Below are 19,939 nucleotides of genomic sequence, written 5' to 3' on the forward strand. Positions count from 1 at the left end.
AATAGCTCCAGTTGAGTCCGATTGGATGGAGAGTCACGTCTGTGAACAGCAGTTTTCAGGTCTTTGCCACAGATTCTCAGCAGGATTTAGGTCTGTTGGACTTTGACACATGGATCTGCTGTGATGTAAACCAGTCTATTGTAGCTCTGGCTGTGTGTTTAAGGCGGTCGTCCTGCTGGAAGGTGAACTTCCATTTTGCATATGTGGCCAAAAAGTTCAATTGTGGCAAAAAAAATCAATCACAATGTATCATTTTCCTTCCACTTCACAATGATGCACTACTTTGTGTTGCTCTATCACAGAAAATCCCAATAAAACACATTTTGTGGTTGTAACAAGACAAAATGTGGAAAGGTTCAAGGGGTGTAAATACTTTTGCAAGGCGCTGTAAGCAGCAACTGTAAACAAAAGCTAAAAAAGTCAATTGTGGCAAAAAAAATCAATCACAATGTATCATTTTCCTTCCACTTCACAATGAAGCTCTACTTTATGTTGGTCTACCACATGAAATCCCAATAAAATACATTTAAATTTGTGGTTTTAACATGACAAAAAGTCAAGGTGCTGTATCTGCTAAGTGTTGGAGGGAGGAGAGGGGGAACAATACGACGCCACGCTTAACGCAGAATAACGAGTGTGTGTCCAATCGGGGAAGAATAAGACTGTTGTGTGTGGTTTCAGGTGTGTGTTCAGATTTTCCCACCAAAGCAGGATTAAAAACCCATTTTAAAAACGAGTCCACAGAGAGAAAGAGAGCGTCTATAGGTGGAGGCTGAGGAGCACCAGCACCAGATAAACCACTGCCCACTGGAAGAAAAAAGCAAAAGCAAAAGCAAAAGCAAAAGCACAGCTAGTTTGAATAAACACACGTATCACATCAGGCGGCGGCGGCGGCGGCAGGTCCTATTTTAAACCTAATCCTCGCTGCCGTATCAGCAATAAAAAGATATAAAATAAAGCCTGTGCATTCAACATCAACATGAAGAGAATAGGCAGTGTGTATAAGCTGATTGCCACGGTGTTAAAGTCACAGCAAAAACCTTAACACCTCCGTCATTACGCATGTATTATAATCTCCCTCCACTATCAACACAGCAGAGATAAACCATCTCCCTAATCCATGTTTAATTTCCTGTCCCACTGTGATGCATATAAGCCCTTTTTCTGCCATCACTGGTCATTATCTGCCGCTGATTAAAGCACCAAAAGGAATATGGTGGATTATGTGGAAGCTGCTGGTAAATATATAATATTGGCTGCAGAGGACGAGGATGAGGATGAGGATGTATGGGCATGAGAGAGCAGCAGTGACTGATGTTCAACTCTCTGTCCGATTCCTCTCAATCGATCCCATCTGGTTGATAAGTTAGGTTTTTTTTTAAGGGATAGTTCAACATTTTGGTTTCCCTCATCAAACTCATCAAATACACAATCCAACAACCCCAAAACTCTCTGGTGGACAAGTTGTGACCTGCACATTCAGATAAATGCAGAGATTGGATGCCGGAAAACTGCCCCCCCGACAGCTGCATCAACGGTTTCGCGTGAATTTCCCTCTAAAACAACTCTGTGTGGTAACGTTGTGTTATTATCTCATAGCGTGGTGAATGTGCAGGTCACAACTTGTCCACCAGAGCGTTGTGGAGTTGTTGGATTGTGTATTTGATGAGTTTGATGAGGGAAACCAAGAAATCCCATGAGCCTCCTCCGTAGCGTAGCTCTGAGCAGCTCACGGCTCTGCTCCGCCGTTCTAAAAATAGCTTGCACCGACAATTAAAAGGTAACGAACCTACTGCTATGACTATAGGGATTATGGCAATGGGGCCAATTTGACAAAATGTTGAACTATCCCTTTAAGTTGGTGACGTTTGGGGCTCCACATCGGTCGCAGTTCGCAATGATTTTCATATTTCTCAGTGAGTAATGTGCTCGTATTTAAAGCTGCACTAATTCTTATTTTCCTTCCGACCCCGGATCAAATTAACCAAGTGTGTCACCGAGTCACAGAGAGAGAGAGAGAGTCATCCGTCTCTAAACTCTGAGAGGCACCGGGGTGGCAACTGGGCCACAAACTGCCCCACTTTAAAATCTCACAGAGAGTCTGGGCCACAACCTGGAGGAGGAGGAGGAGGAGGAGGAAGAAGAGGAGGAGGAGGAAGATCGTTATACTGGTGTGAACTGGTGCATTTCCATTAATCTGATTAAAAAAAGCACAGTCTGTAATTTCAAATTTGGCACAGACGCTCTCTAAGGGTCGATCTTTTGGGGCTGGCCACTCAAAAAAATTCAATATGGCTGCCATTTTTCAAGATGGCTTCCGGGTATTGCACCAATATTATCTCCAATATCAACATCAATTAATTGTGGTTGAAAGCCCTGTGGTGTCAGGGGCCTCATACAGCGCAATTGGATCTCAAGTGGACCAGTAGAATAACAGCATGATAACCTATAAATAACAATTCCCTTTGTTTCAGTGCAAAGACGAACAAGTACATCAGGAAGCACTGAACTGTACAAAACATTATGAACAACCTGAAATTTCTTGAGAATTTCTTGATTTGTGCAGTTTCAACAATTTTCTTTTATGTAATTTTCACACTTGGCAAATTCATCCCACGGACCGGACTGGTTTTGTTGTTGCTGTTCATTAACAGCTATATGTGAAATGTTGTAGTGAAGATGACATGCAAAATGGCAGCCAAACTATAGTTGGAATAATTCATGATCTATGAAACATAGAAACAGTTTTTGGTTCCATACAGAGGTTTTAATCTGCTGCACTAGAGGGGGACATATTAGAGAAATATCACTTTCTGAAGGCTATTTAACATAAATTTGGGTGTTTGTTTTGCCTTCCGGGCCCCAAAATGTTGTTTGACAATGATGTCATTAGTTTTTGAATGTTTCATTGTTGAATGGTTCATTTGCATTTAAAGGGACAGACACTGAAACCAGCCGTTCTGAACAGGGCTGTTTAGAGAGGATGAGAAGAGCTGTGATGTTTGATTTTTGGGGGATTTTAAACAGAAGCATGTCAATGACATATCTTTAAGACACCTGGCAACTATTTTAATTTTTTTTTTTTTTTGAAAAAGGGGAAGAATACGTCTCCTTTAACCTTTCCTCATGACACTGCAGGTTTGTAGTCGTACAGTAGCTGTTAGCTGTTCGCCGTTAGCTGCCAGGGAGGAGCAGCATGAACAGCTCGGTTCAATTAAACATCAAGTCTCAGCTCTGTTCATGTGATACAGTGTGGTGTGTGTGTGTGTGTGTGTGTGTGTGTGTGTGTGTGTGTGTGTGTGTGTGTGTGTGTGTGTGTGTGTGTGTGTGTGTGTGTGTGTGTGTGTGTGTGAACACACTCAGGACAGTAGATGAGGATCTTCTCTGCGTGTCTGCACGTATGAATCTCTTCCAGATATTTCCCCAGAGGTTTCCTGTATCCTTATTGCATCACACCTCCCATATGTTTTATCCATCTGTCCATCTCTTCTCCTCTTCTCTCCTCTCCTCTCCCGTCCTTCCTTTTCTTTCCCTCTCTCTGTCATTTAATTCTTCCTCAGCACATGAGCGGACGCTGCCCTGGATCCAACAATAGAGCCATTTAAAGTTCCACGTCAGGGTTTTTACTGCCTTTTTCAGAAATGAGGATACAGAAAATAAAAAACAGCAGCATTATTCTATTATCAACCTTATTTAGTGGTGAATGAATGTGAGCACAAGCTGTTTTTGTGCCTAAATTACTTTCATTTCTGGAGCCTCTTAAAAAACAAAAAGCAAAAAACATCCTTGTGTAAGAGCAAAAACATAGAAACTGAAGAGGTCTGCGACACCGCGAGAGTGGAGGCAAATTAGAAATAAAAAATAAAAAAAGTGTGAAAATCCTGAGCGGCACAGTTAGAAAAAAAAAAAAATCCCTCTGACCTTCAAATATCAAAATGCATTATGTTTGTGCTGCATGACAGAGCAATGAGTCAAACCCGGCGCTTTGATTCTTTTTTAAAAAAAGAGGAGAAAAGCAGACAGGCATCGGAATCAGATTTATCAATATGGAGAGAAGAGCAGCTGCGGATTTCATTATGGGTTGTATTTATTTTTCTCCTGTAGAATCGACTGAGAGCTTCGTCTGTCACTCTCTCTCTGACACCGCAACAGTCAATCATCCTCCGTAACACTCAGAGTAAATGCCCTCCAACTACACAAACCTTGACACAACCTCTCTCTCTCTCCGACGTCGACTCCACTGTCCATTCACCGTGGAAATTGTGCTTTTAACTGATTATGCGACATCTTGAAGCTTCATCCTCCTCTTCCTCTTCCTCGGTCTTCCCCCCGGAGCCATCGAGCCGCGTCGTTGTCCAGAAAGCGATTAAAAACACATCAGTGTGCCACTCTGCTGCACAGCGTGACGTCCCTTCATTACCATCAACACACACACACACAGACGGTCGACGGGGCCTCGCAGCGCCAGAGAACCAACTGTGGATCAATCCACTGCTGAAAATAGTCCCAGACAAAGACAACTATTCCTTCTTTTAATCGAATTATATATGTATTGTTCATCTCCATCCTGTAACATCCACTTGAAATCATATTTACCTGCTCATATTAGAGATATTTAGCTAAATTAGCGCATTAGCAGACTCCTGCAGTGTTCCCACTCGGAGGCTAAAGGACGATCGTTTGCATCTACTTCCTGCTTCAGGTCTGACTCACAAAGAAAAGGTAAAAGGTGCACGTTAAGTTTTGCTGAACTGGTGCGTTCGCTTCCAGAAGCTGCGGCTAATTAGCTGCTACACTTCAAAAACCTCGTCAAATGTCAAACACCGGTCAGTTTTTTTTCTTTTCTCTTTTCTTTTCTTTTTTTCTCCAACGTCTTTCTTCTGCTTCAGCACCAGCGCTAATAAAACCACGGTCTGGCCCGGCGCCTCGGTTTGTTTACGCCGCGTCGACCGTTGCCCTTGTCAGCTGTCAATCACACGTGCTCGGGCAGCAGCAGCAGCAGCAGCAGCAGCAGCCTCCTCAGAGGTCAAAGGGACTTTTCAGCTCCATTTCAGCTCCACTCGCTGCCATTTAATGATATCACATTATTTATAAAGGACCAAGGAATTATTTCTGACAGACTGCATTTTTCCAGTTCATACCAACTGTGATTTTATGTTTGTTTCTCTCATATTAAACATTAAAGTCGTGTTAACCTGGTCCAGAGGTGTGAGGTTAAACTGTAAAAGGTCAAAGGTCATGTGACTCTACAGTAGAGATCATGTGGTTCAGCACTGAACTAGTATTTCTACAACATGCAGGTCTAATGTCACAGATCATGAACTGCAGGTTATTGTTTTCTTTTATGGTCAAAGTTCATCCAGTCGCGGCCGCCATAGAGCACATAACACCAACTTAGAGTGCAGTATGTGACTTGGTGCAATATTGGAAGCCCCTGATTCTCGTTTGATTACATTATGTTTTTAATATGCATAAGTGTGAGAATGTGAATGTTGTTTTTAGAGGCTGCACAAGTTTTATCTCATCTTATCTTATTTATCTAGTAATTTCTGAGAGTGTGTGACCCACCAGGCCGGAGCAGCAGCAGCAGCAGCAGCAGCAATCGGTGGTTTCACAGGAAGTCTGACACTTTGCGTGAGTGATGACGGCGGTCCGACTGAGCAGCAGGTCGTCTCGCAACTAAACCGGACGCCTCCTGTGGAGAACACGTATTCACCGCAAACCCTCTGGAAACCATCACCATCATTATACAGACGAGGCCTCGGAGCTGATGAGAGCAGTTAGACTACACTGCAAAAACTCTAAATCTTACCAAGAATATTTGTCTTATTTCTAGTCAAAACAAATCTCATTCTACTTACAGTAAAATAAGACTCATCACATTAAAAGCAGCTTGTTTTTAGACACTTTTTACTTCTTTCAAGCAGATTTTCACTTGAATTAAGTAGAAAAATCTGATAGTGGAGCAAGTTTTGCTTTCTTATTACAAGCGCAAAAAACTTGCTTTCACTGGCAGATTTTTCTACTTATTTCAAATGAAAATTAGTTTGAAACAAGTGAAAATGAATAGTTAGTTAGTTTTGACTAGTAGTTATAATAGTTCTGACTAGAAATTAGACATTTTGACTAGAAATAAGACAGATATTCTTGGAAAGATGTTGAGTTGTTGCAGTGCAGGACCGACTCCCCAAAGTGCAGTTATGTGAGTGAGTGTTGGAGGAGGAGCAGCGGTTGCAGTCGGGCAGTGATGGAGGGTGGGGGGGGGCGTAGGGATGGGGGGGGGGGGGGGGGGGGGGGGCGGACAGTAAGGTCACTCCTAGAGCACGGCAGCCGATGGATTTTATGCTTCCTTGCTGTTACACCCACTGGATTTATAAACTGACTTGTTAGGAGGTAAAGCTGTGGCTGAACCTCTGGATGTTTCTAATGGACGTGTGGATGAGTCCTGACCACGGGGGGGTGAGGGGGGGGGCGCTGCTCGGCTCGTCACCTCGTTTCACTCGCCAACAAAACTCTTGCATCATCTGCTTACCTTTTTTTTTTTAAATTCAGCTCACCTTCACACACACCAGCACCTTTTAACACACACACACACACACACACATCCCCGGGTCGGGCAAATCCAGATCCACAGTCGGTCCGGGGCCGTTCATGCACTCCAGGCGGTTTATATTTGAGGAACGAAATGCAGCATGAATTTTTAAACAGCGCACACATCTGAGTCGAGTCTCCAGCTCCATCTCTGAGTCTTTGTGCTTTTTTTTTTTTTTTTTGCTTGATACAGTCTGGAGATCCATCCATCCATCCATCCATCCATCCATCCATCCATCCATCCATCCATCCATCCATCCATCCATCCATCCATCCATCCATCCTATTTCTAGGTGCAACATCACCTCAACAGAGATTTATTTATTGTATGCTTATATTTTCTTTTGTATATACTGTTAAGATGGGGGCAGTTGCAAATTTTTGGGTTCATTCTTGTAGTTTTTAACTTTGTAATTCTGGTAATATTTGATTTGTAATTTATCTTACGTTGTTGCATTGTATTATTCTGCTATAATATTCTTCACCTTTGTACACTGGAGCGCTGTGACGAAAGAATTTCCTGCAAGGGATTAATAAAGTTGTATTCTTTTCTATTCTATTCTATTCTATCCTTCCAGTCAATGAAAACGAGCTTTTTAAGCTAATTCGGGTGCATTTACATGTGTTTTTTTTCTATAATGTTTATTAATGTGCACTGTCCCTTTTCAAATAAACTAAACTGAAACTGAAACATCCATCCATCCATCCATCCATCCATCCATCCATCCATCCAGGCGAGGTGCCACTGTTCCTTTCTGGTATTCCACACATGCAACCAGCTTTTTATTTTTTATTCTCTCTTCTCTCCGTCTATGCACAGAAAGCTGTAAATTGATTCTAAACTGTTATTATTATTATTCACGTATTTATTCTGAACCGAAGCACGAACATCAATACACAAGTGCAAACTCACTGAGCTGAGGGCTGAAAGGATCTGTACAGTTACCTTCCCAGATACCACTCTGCTCCTTATATCCAGACATAATCCCACACCAAATAGAATTACCAGTGGACAGGGTTGTAAAGATTTACTCAATAAATTGATCTTATGGCAAACAACAGTGGGGGCGGATTAGCTGGATGGATAAAAAAAAGAGAAGAGAAGAGATCAAACCCGGAGAAGAATCGAATCCACCTCTTCAGACTGAGAGGGATTTAGGCTTTAAAACCAAAAGTGGAATTGGAATTGACTAATGTATTGTGTTTTAAATTGAAATAGATGGAAATGAGGCTCTCGGTCCGTCATGCGTGACACGGACCTCACAGGTATTACCCCCCCTCTCCCCTCATCTCCCCCCCAAAGCTGCTTCTGTTTCTGTGATAGAGGTCAAAGCAGCACGGCTGAAACCCACACCCCGGGGTTTTAGACTTATTTACGCTCCGTGTATTTATTACCCCCCCAACACCAACACCAGAGAATGGGCTTCACCTCTGACTCGTGTGTGTGATATTACAAGAGCTGCTGCTACAGATGTGACTCACATGTGGCCGATCTGATCCGATCTGATCTGATTCTGGATCTGCCCCGGTGAGATTTACAGTGTCGTCTGTTTATCACCGAGCGACGCTGCAAATCTAAACACAAAGATAAACGACACACAAAGCTACGCTGCTGCTCTGTTTGTGCTATACCTACACTTTGGTTCTTTATGTTTTGCATGGCTTATCTTTATCTTTATTGATTTTCAACGTTGCACACTCGGATTTATCTTTTTAAAGTCTCACAGCAGCTTTTCCTCCCTGCAGCCTCCTTTTTCATAACTACTGATCGTTTACAAAACCTTGATAAATCGATGCGTACAGGACCAACAGGATCATTTTAAAGGACGAAGAGGGTTGTAGTCCAATTTGTTTAACACCAGATTTTAAGAAGTTAATTGATCGAGTATTGCGTCCAAAACAAATGTGAGAAATAAATCTGCTATTTTATGAAAGATAAGATTTTCTTTTTTGTTTCCAATACAAGAAGAAAGTTAATTAATTAACCCTGTTTTCAGGAATGAGACTAAAGATGGAGGTTAACCAATTTACTTTAATGAGTTCTTGGATACAATGTAAAATGTAAAAGTCATTGATTTTGCATTTCCTGAGTCAGCCCAAACTACAGTCTGCTGAGATGTTCATGTGACCAAATTGTGTTTGGAGCGTGACGAAGGATCCTATAATCAACAGATCCTGAGTCAGCAGCATGTTGAGAAGTTCTGGTTTAGTTTCAGTGATCATCATCAGGTTTGTCCTCACTCTCCTGTATTCAATTCACTTTCATTTAATTTCTTTTATTGACACTGAGCAATGAAGCACAAAGAAACGTAGGCGCATCGCTCCCTAAGAATTAAAAAAGAAAAGATAGAAGAAATAAACCAAGAGTAATCCATACAGCTTCTCCTGCTGCAAAGAGTCATTGCCCCAGAGATTTAAGATATAGAAATAAATAAAGAGAAAATAAAGTAATGTAAAAATATCTACAAGTGTGCTACAGATGTAACTATTGCTAATTCACATTGACACGTTGTGCTATGTTGGTCACTAAAACGACATGTTTTGATAAAAAGGCGTCAAAATATGCAAAATATTAACCATTTAGCGTGATTACACCACATGAGGAACTGAGCTTCACGTGAACTCATCTGGCGCTGAGGTGCAGGTGGCGGATCGACCACCTGCAGAGTCTGCACAACCTGCTCCATCCTAACCCCCCCGCTCCCCTCCCCACCCGCTGGGCTGAAAATGGTTTCTCCTCCTCTGACTCGTGCTTGTGAGAAGCGACGGGATCAGAGCCGTCGTTTATGTAACAATGAAAACTCTAAAAGGTGTTTGAGGGATTTTATGCTCGACTGTTGTTTTGCTTGTTTTGGCAGCAGAAAAGGTGGAGAACAGGTAACGACACGAGCTCATTGGTCGTTTGTGCAGCTGCTCATTATGATGCATAAAGGAAGGTTGGAGCTTGTTGTCAAGATTTGACTTTGACAGATACAGTGGGTTTAATTATTAGTGTTAAGATGAGATTTAATAGATGTGTCAGTGGGTAAAGTTTAGAAAATGAGGATAAACAGACGGAGCTACTATCCTTTAACGCTTTGACAGGAATATTGTGTTTTGTAAAGACTGTGACCGAGTTGTGTTTCCTATAATAGCCTGTTTTTTGTGTGTTTCAGTGTTTTAGAAATGTGATGATAATGTGGTTTTACCTACTATAGTGATGATCTATGGTCTGTGATTAGTGGGCACTGACCCCTCCTCCCCCTCCTTTTAATTAAATATCTGTGGCCATTTAATGTTTAATTGGATGGGAATGAAAAATAATTGGGACCAGTATTTCTTTTCTCTTTTCTTTTTTTTTTTATCTAGTGTTTGTTTTTTCCACAAAACGACTGGAAATGTACTTTTTTTTGTTAAAGATGCTGAAAGGAAATTTGAATTTGATAGTTTTAATGTTCATATGATTTTGAATATATCAACTATCGGAACAGTTTCATGGGAAAAGATCAAATGATCTCATGTTTTTTTATGTTTTATATGAACTCAGAGACTGAAAGTTTCCACAATGTTCAGCCACAATCATGAACTTTCTTTGAACTGGACCAAAGCATTTGTTGTTGTCTGAATGTGACCACACACACACACACTGTGGCCATGTACAGCCGTGTGTTTAGTGTGTTAGTGTGTTTGTGTGTTTAGTGTGTTGTGTTTAGTGTGTTAGTATGCTCCCCAGCCTCTCGACCTCCAGCCTGCTGCTCTCAGCTCTCTGCAGGCAGCAATGACATTTTCTTCAAAGCAAATTCGACAAAACAAATTAGCAGAATAACAAAACGTCATTTCTAGGAAACGTACACAAGGAAGGAACCCAGAAGAACCTCGAGGCTCGGGGGCAACGGAGGACGAGACGAGGACTGAAGGACTGAAGGAGAAGTTGTTGTATGTTTTCATTTTTCATGAAATGCACAACTGAGGAGGCAGAGAGAGGGAGGGAGAAGGGGGGAGGAGAGGAGGGGGGTCACTGTCAAAACCAGATCGACAACATCCACAACAAGCAGCCGGTGTCCCAGTTCTGCAGAGACTGACAGACTACACCTCCTCCCTCTGGTGAACCGCTCGTTACTGTCGACTTGGACGGGTGATCGGAACAAGGTGTCGAGCTTTTCACAACCAAACAAACTCAAAAGCTCAAACTCAAAAAAATAAAGCTGCTCGATACCGTTGAGTCCAAACACCAAACCTCCATCCTCCATCTTCCATCCTGCAGCCGAGGTTTCTCTCTCACTCTGGCGCCCGCTGTGACTCAGAATTGATTTTTAAAACCAGTGACCTCCTCTTCCCCCGTTCACCTCCCGACCCCCGACATCCATCCTCACGCTCCGATCCGTCAATCTGTCCCCGGTCTCCGTTTCCAAGGGCAAAGCCTCAGTTAAAGTCCATTATTATAATTATCATTATGGGATTTCACTTCAGGGGACAGACTTTTATCAAAAAAGCCTTTTTATGGTTTCTCCTCTATTCCTTCTTCTTTCATCACATCTTGGTCTTTTTTTTTTTTTTTTTTGCTTTGTTTTTGTGACGTTGCACTTTTAGCTGATGCTTGTTTTATTATCATTTTGAATTTGATGCGTCCTTCACGTTTGTCTTTGTTGTGTCGTCTTTTATTCTCTTTGCTTGCTCAATTTCATCTTCATGTTTAAGTGTCCTTGTGTAGAAAATGGCTGTGAAGCACTTTGTAACGCTGTTTTGATAAGTGCAATATAAATAAAGTTCATCAACATGTTATTGTCACTGCAGAAGAGGATTGTGTTTATGATATAATTATAAGAGCCATGTTTCCATGTTGCTCCAGCTCCTGGTTTTTTAATATATTCGTCCCTGTACGACTACATCATTAGATATAAACACGTCCTCCTATGAATTAAACACATGGACTGTGTGTGTGTCTTTATCTGTAGAAGACAATATGAAAACAGAGCACGCTGTAGATTCAAACTCAGACCAGAACCAGAATATCGACATCCAACTCTGACAAAATCAAGTTTAAACCTCAGTTTGTATAGAAAAGCTGCATCCAGGATGAAGCAGCTTGGTGCTCAGGCTCCGTCACAACAATCTGCTCATGTTCTCCAACACCAAATGTTTAGCTCACACTGTCGCTCCATCATCACCTCCTTCCCTCCTCCTCCTCTCTGTGTGCATCTCAACTCTTTGACTTGAATCAACAACATCACGAGTCGTAGCAGCAGCAGCAGCGGCGACGGTGCGACTCCTGTTTGTCACGGAGGAGGAGGAGGTGTGAATATTTTTGCGGCCGCCTGCTTGTGTTTGTGCATAATTACGAGTCGTTTATAATCCGAGAGCAAAATCATCATTCACCACTTGTTGATGATGTTGTTCCTCCACCGACTGTTGCTCTCCACTACAGTCACATGCAGGTAGGAAACACTGTGTTGTGTGTTGTTGTGGTGTGGTTTCCCTCCACGTCACGTTAATAACTGCAGACAGAGAAGAAGACGATGGATGTTTCCATGTGCAGAATCACTAACGAGCCTATTAAGTCAGTTACCAAACACATCAGTGAGTCACACTGTTGCCCTGACTGACTGACTGACTGACATGTCCCAAAATACTCACAAACGTGTGTTAATCCGCCACTGGAAATAGTTCCTATAACAAGGATTTCTTCCTGTTCGAGTCCCACATGCAGGTGTTTCATACGGAAGCCCAAAGCTTAACCCTCCTGTTGTCCTTCTGGGTCAAATTGATCTGTTCCCTTCCTCCATCCTTCCTTCTTTCCTTACTTTCTCCCTTCCTTCTTTCCACAATCCTTTTTCCTTTCTTTCTTTCCTTCCTTCCCTTTGTCATCATTTCTTCTTCCTTCCTCTTTTGATCCAATTGACCCAATCTGTTCCTTTCCTTCCATCTTTTTTTGCCATGAAGATGTCTGTGTGTAAGTGTTGTTGTTGTTGCTGTTATTGTCCTGCTTGTTGTTTTTTATGAGACCAAAGACAAATTTCCACATCGTGGACAAATAAAACTAACTAACTAACTAACTATCTTTCTTTCCATCTATTTTTCCTTCCTTCTTTCCCTTCTTCCTTCCTTTTTCTTCCTCCCTTGGACGATTCTGTTCCCTCCCTCCATCTTTCTTTTCTTCCTTTTTCCCTTCCTTCTTTCCACAATCCTTTTTCCTCCCTTCCTTCCTTCTTTCCCTCCGTCCTTACTTCTTCCTTCCTTTTTGACCCAATTGACCCAATCTGTTCCCTCCCTCCATCTATCTTCCTTTTCCCTTCCACTTTCCTCCCATCTTTCCCTTTATCCTTCCTTTCTTTCCTTCCTTGACCGAGGAGGACAACAGGAGGGTTAATTTTGGTTAAAATCTCAAGAAAACCAAACTTTATTTTCCCAACACAACGACAGCATCGATTAGAGACGATCCTAAAGCGATCGGCATCTTAAAGCTTGAAGCCGTTTCAGCCTGTCAGGTCTTGATTGAAGAGATATACGACAATGACGATCAATATTTATCAGCTCCTCTGACGTTAATACACTGACGATGTTTAAATAGCGTCTGTATCTGAGTAATTACGTCGTTATCTTGGGAAAACAACATTTAATTTTTTCAAGATCTAAAGAAAATCTGTCAGTTTATCTCTGGAAAACAAAGGAAATAAAATGTATGGAAGTATGACCGCTCTGGGCTTCCATAGTTTAAAGAATATAAGAGTTATTATATCAATAAAACTTACTCAGACCACTGAGTAATTAGATGCTAAATCAATAACTAGATTATTCAATCTTTAGAAATAAAATTTAAAAAACAGACATTTTAAGATGCGATATGTTATTAAATTAACATAATCCTTTAAAACAAAGCGACGCCTGGTGCATAAATCCATAGGTCAAGATCTGGTCAGTTAGTATTGGAAATATTTCAATAAGCGGAGTGATGTCTGAAACAATATTTATTTCCAATTCCGCCTTTTTTCCATCATCTTGTAAAATCCAATCTCAATTCCCTCGACACGTTTTTAAAGATCGCAGCTAAAAGTCAAACTGCTGACTAAAACTGTCATGATCAATCTGCATCATCTTTGTAAATGACTATATGTAATAATAAGTAAATGCATGTTTATATCTGACTACATGTTGCCTGTGTGTTGTTTCCTCTGAGACATAAAGAAGAAAGAAAGTCAATAAAGAGATTAAGAGTAAATTCTCTTCTGAGTCCCAGAGTTTCCAGAGTTCACGACTCAGTAGGAGAAAAATAAAAGCTTTACATATCCAGGATTAAATGCTTTGTCATGACGATGATTGACTGTAACTGTGGCCGACATGTATTTTAATAATGTTCTTTTGCTGCATTCACTCTGCGCTCAGACTTACATCTGAATTGCAGCATTAACCTCAGATCACCAAAACTACTATCTCAGCTCGGTCGAACCAAAAGCAGCAGATTGCAATTTTGAGAGATCACAGTGGTTGAGTGTGGACGACGTGGTAATAGCTAATGCATGAATCCTAATGCTGTGGGATAAAGGCTCCTTAAAGAGCAGTTTAAATCCAGCAGGCTGCTGCATGTCAAACCTACAATTACAAACCGTGGATGAGGATGAAGCTGAAGCTGAAGCAGTCGAGTTGCATCAGAGAGAGACAATGACAAGCAGCATAACCAAGCAAAACTGTAAAATCCGAAGATGCAGGACAACATTTGGCCAATCATCCCTCTCAGTGCAAGGTAGATACACACCTATGGAGTTCTTTACCATCAGAAATTAAATCCCAAACAGAACTAAAGAGGTTTAGTGTTAAAGTTAAACATTGGCTCAAGCAGCAGCAGAAATGTGAACATGAACTTCTCTCAAGTCATTGTCAATACAGCACTTTACTAATGTTTCATGCTACATTTAACTTGTGTTTTAATCAGAAATTTGCAGCTGTGTTCATTTATTCATGGTACCTATTCATTGCATTTATTGTATTCAGTATATTTTATCCCTAACCAGGGACAAAGACGAAGCTACACGTCTTATATGCATCACATGTTCACATTTTTTTGTGGCATTGTTCAATGTATTGTCCCTGTTAAATAAACATTAAAATAAATAAAATAAAATCATAAGGATTAAAGCAATAAAAGTGATTTATTTTGACTGTGTGAAGCTTTTTTTACTGTATATTTTAGTAAACAGGAACAATGAAACAGTCAAACTCTAAATGTGTCACATGTTTGGTGGATAAAGCCGAGTCTGATAGAAGAGAGAGGATGTTGTTGCCATGACAGTAGACTGTGTTTCCAACAGGGAAACTGCACATGAGCAACGTCAGAAGATCAATACAATCACCACTGATCAATACGATCACCACTGATCAATACTATCAAAAGCAGATCAATACAACCACCACAGGCTGAACGTGAACCAAACCAAAGAAGGTCACAACTTCCTGAGTAACAGCTTTAAAAAGTGGCTGCACAGAACGTTATGATGTCACAGCGAGGTTAACCTTTGACCTTTCATCCTTTAAAAAAACAAAACATCATCACTTCACTTTGGTTATTTTATCCTGTTGGACATCTGTGTTAAACTTAGTCCTAATTATTGTATAAAATCCCTGAGTCACTGCCAGAAATGTGTGTTTTTTACTGGTGTCATAATGACCTTGATCGAATCATGACGCCACTGGAAGTTAAAGTTGTTGTTTTTTTTAATGATATAACTATAAAACCTCTCAACGTCTTGAGTCAACCTTGCAAAACCTTGATGTCTTAATTTGTTTTAATGTTGATTTCTTTTAAAAAAAACAACCCATAAAACTGAATATTCACTCCTGTGTTTGGGTTTAAATTACGTTTTAATGTCGTATTATTATTGCACTTAATCAGATTTCTGTGTGTCCTCAGAGGAAACGTGTCGCGGCTGCGGCTACTTGTGAATGTTACGCAAGGTGCTTGTAATGTGATATAATAACTCATCATCTGAGACTCAAGTCGTAAAAGTTTTCACTCTTTTTTATTTTTATTTATCGCTGTAATTTCTCCCTCTCTCTGGTTTTATCGTCTCTCTGTGGCTGTAGATGTTGATCTGTCACCGTGGATGCTTTAGTTTGGTTTAGTTTGGATGTGAATCTGAATTTTGAAGCTGGAGATATGAGAGTGTGAGTGTGGAGTATAGTTGGACTGATCCTAGGTCGCTGACAGTCGTTGCAGTCACCGCCCACTTCCCCTTTCCTCCGCACCGACTCAATCTGAAACTGCCGTCTGTTTTCATGTCACACACACCCCTCCTCTTCCCAAAAAAAGATGCTACAACTCTCACTTTCCAATGTGGAAATGTGTGTGTGTGTGTGTGGTTTTGTATTTGCATAAAATATTTGCATTCGAAGACATCGCCATCATTTCCTCTCCTAAATTTCTTAGGGAGTGAGACCAGCTGGTTTTTCCCATGAAGCAGCAGCATCTCTCTCTCTCACACACACACAGCCTTGACTGTGTTCCCATTCAAACTGCAGCGCTGCAGGACAAACACACACACACACACAAATGCACACACGCACAGAGAACAGCTTTCATTTCAAACAGCCTTCCGTGATAAGAAATGTGGGTAACAATGTGATGTCTGCATCAATAGGCCACTTCAGCCCCCAACATCCAAGAGTCACGTGGGATCAAACCCACATCAAAGCCTGGCTGATGCCACTATGAGAGCAGAGCAACAATAGAACAATAATTAAAGCCACATGGATATCCAACCATCCCCTCCGTCACTCTCTCTCTCTCTCTCTCTCTCTCTCTGTGTCTTTGTCACAGAAATAGAAAGAGCAGCGTTTGATGCCTGTCACCACAATACACCGGCTCCCCTCTTCCCAAATCTTGACATGCAGCAGCTACCTGCCACACAATGTGCGAGCAAGTCATTTCCATCCATTTGAATTGTGCAGTAAACACGTTTAGTCACTTTCATCCACTATAAGCAAGTAGACGATCATTATGTGAAGGTGAGGGGGAGCTGTCATCACAACCAGCACCAGCAGCCATGCAACAACAGCAACAAAACACACAAATAAAGAAATAAAAGAACATTAAAGGAGAAAAAAAAGCCAAAACGCCTCCAATGCTCTGTTTAATGAGCCAATCTACCAGAATGTGCTTTGGCTGCATTGATTCAGCCACTTTTTATCCATTCATGAATAGTCAGGCTCATTTACTTCATTTATCTTGTAATTAATATCCAGAATGTGTTTTTTTCTTTTCTCCACAGTAGTTTTTGATTAATGTTCATGTGCCTCTTTTTCTTTTTTCTTTTTTTATCCTCCTTTTCCTTATTCAATGTGCGAAGGGAATATTTTAACTTTCTCTTCTGATTAGGTAGAATTAGAAAAAGGGACTCTGAATCCAAAGAATCAATCAAATCAGTGAGTGAAACAGTGTTGCTGATTATTCTGGGGGGAAGTTTGGACTTTTATGAAGATATGTGAGGGGTAATAATAACGTGTTAGTCCTCGCAAGGACGTGCAGGTAGGGCAGAAAAGTTGCACGAAGCGCGATGACATAAGGGTGTTCGTGCGTAATAGCGCATAGGAAACATGTTGGGTGCCCTTCTTCCCCTCATGAGTGGGTGTGCTTCAAACACAGAGGCGCACAGAATAAATAAAATTAAAAAAAAGAGAGAGAAAGAGAGAGAGAAAAGGGAGAGAAAGGTCCATTTGTAGGCTACCTCCTCGGCGTCGACGTCCTCGGAGCTGTCGGTGGGTTCTGGCGCTTTGACGAACCACCACTGGATCTCCAGATACACAGAGGCGGTCGCGCTCTGGAAAGCGCACGCCATTTCTATGTTTTGTCCCTCTTTAACCGTCATGTTGGAGGGCATATCCGTGAAGCGACCTGCAGAGGAGGAGGGGGAAGAGGGGGGTGTATATGATGAGGACAGTTTATGTTATTTCACCATGCAAATGTCCACTGATTCTCCCCCCGCAGTCACCCCACGACCGTGACCGTGGGGGTAACGCTGCTGCTGCTGCTGCTGCGTCTTGTTTTAATTGAAGGAGATGGCGGGGGCTCCCTCCACCCCTCCTCCCCCCCTCCACCCTCACCCACACACCCCATCACCCTCCTCCTCCCTCCTCCACCCCCATGTCACAGATACTGACGCGTCTTCATCGGGAATTTACATAACGCGCCGCGGCGGCCACCTCGATCACTCCTCCTCCGACTTCTTCATCCCTCGGTTCGTGCATGTCATTGCGCAGATCTTTCTATCTTTCTATCAAAACCTGAGATAAATACTGAGTCAACTTGTCTGTAGCAGAATGTGAACAACACACACAGAGAGAGACACACACATACATACAAAGTGGAAAACAGGAACAGTGGTTTGGTTTGAAAGGAGGGAGAGGAGGAGGATATATAGAGATATATTTTTTAAGCCCAGAGCAGAGTAAAGGGCGAGGATCCTCCGCTCCGTGCAGCCAAACTTTGATGGCAAAAACACCGTCATTTACATTCAGTGTGAGGCGCTGTGCTGCCGTAGCCTATACGTGCGTCTCACAGGGCTGTTTGTCTGTGTGTTTGTTGGGAGGTTTGTGCAGGTTTTACTAAGGTTGTACAGCTGTAAGGAGGGAGAGGAGAGGAGAGAGGAGAGGAGAGGAGAGGAGAGAGGAGCGCAGGGCGGACAGGATCAGTCCGGATGCAGCAGGAGGAGCTGTCCGCGGTGCTGAACCTCAACCTCCAGTCTCCACTTCTCTACCAACTTCCTTCAGTCTGCGGCCACGACCTGTGTGCACAAGGCTATCTGTCTCTATACATCTATATATATGGAATAAACCGCTTCTTTTCCACCTCATGAAGCCGAACGACTTGATTTCAAACAATCACCAGTTGCATTTTTCCCCCGTCACCATCATCATCATCACCAGCAGAGAAAATAAAGCGAGGGAAGGGACAGACAGAGACAGAGACAGAGGGAAAAGCCCAAATCAGACGCATGAGGCTCGTTGACAAATCCTCCAGACTTCAAACATCCTCCGTCTCCCTCTCCATCAGCCTCCTGAGCCCTTTTCCAGAAAAGCCTGCGCACTTTTAACACTTTCTCCGACCGAGCAGCCTCCTCTTCCTCCACCACCAAGCAGGGCAGCAGCAGCAGCGAGAGAGAGCAACGATCCCAATGCCGCCGAAAACACGGCACACCAAACACACACACACACCAAAAAAAAAGAAAAGAAAAAAGAAGACGCAGTTCTTACCTTCAAGGGAGAATCCCAACTGCACACAAAACCCGGCAAAGAAAACAAATCCAACAGTATCATGAGAGGTCCACATCATTCCAGTATAGAAGAGGCGAGATTTCTTCACATGAGCCGAAGGCAGGAAAAAAGACGAAGCTGCTTCTCCCCCCAGAAAAAAGCAGCAGCAGCAGCGGCAGCAGCCTCACACACACATACACACACACACACTCTCTCACACACACACGCTCGCTCGCTTGCAGACACTCGCAGCACACACACACACACCAGCACACACCAAAAAAAGAAAAAAAAAGGAGAAAAAATCAAACAGTTGCTGAGCGAGTGTGTTTAAACGGAGATTGCCGAAGGTGGAACATGGTGCAAAATAAAAAAAATACAACACCGCAGCTTAGTCGTTGCTGAAGTTGTGTAGGTTTGTTTTCTCCTTCTTTCTCTTCTCTTCCTCCTTCTCTTCTCTGTGTCTCTCTGTGTCTCTGTGTCTCTGTGTCTTCTGCAGGAGGAGACGCTGTCGACTGCTCGGGCTGCGGTCTCCGTCTGCGCTACCGGAGAGAGAGACGTCAGTCTAAACTGGATCACACTCCGCACCTCGAGTCTGCAAATCTAGTCCTCCTCACCCCCGAACCCGCTGCTGTCACCTTGACCGCTGGCTTTTTGTTTCAAAATCCGCCGTGCACAGATCTTCGCATCTTTTTTTTTATTAGGGCCCGAGCGGCGACTGCAAGTCGCCCAGCGAAAGCCCTATTGTAATTGCTATGTTTATTATTATATTCTCCCTAAAATCGCATTTTTGGGGGCCTCAACATGCCCCAAAACGCGTGAATTTTGGCATGCACATCAGGCCTCGCGAAAAATTTGATATTTTAAAGTCGTTGGAAATGGGCGTGGCCAAATGGCTGAATAGCGCCCCCTACAAACACGTGTCAATGGCATCGCCATCGTCTTACTTTGTCATACACACACAAAATTCGGTACACATATGTATTATACCCAGATATACAAAAAATCCTCTTGACCTCATGACCTCAACACAACAGGAAGTCGGCCATTTTGGTTTTGATTTTTCCCGCTCAAAACGAACTCCTCCCACAGCGTTCGCCCGATCAAGTTGAAATTAGGTACACCACAT

At 42.4% G+C, this 19,939-nt stretch overlaps 1 protein-coding gene across 1 annotated transcript in view; it reads right to left on the bottom strand.

Moving 5' to 3' along the window:
- vstm2a (V-set and transmembrane domain containing 2A) overlaps positions 1-18,889 on the bottom strand; it is a gene marked incomplete at both ends in the record, with an annotated part of 105,844 nt that extends 86,955 nt beyond the window's left edge. Inside the window, 2 exons of the mRNA XM_083995855.1 lie at positions 17,286-17,452; positions 18,811-18,889. Coding sequence (XP_083851981.1) covers positions 17,286-17,452; positions 18,811-18,889 — 246 coding nt within the window. The remainder of the gene's footprint in view (positions 1-17,285; positions 17,453-18,810) is intronic.
- Positions 18,890-19,939: the final 1,050 nt, after the last annotated feature.

Source organism: Trachurus trachurus (assembly GCF_905171665.1).
Source record: "Trachurus trachurus genome assembly, chromosome: 20".
In the NCBI taxonomy this organism is placed as follows: domain Eukaryota; kingdom Metazoa; phylum Chordata; class Actinopteri; order Carangiformes; family Carangidae; genus Trachurus; species Trachurus trachurus.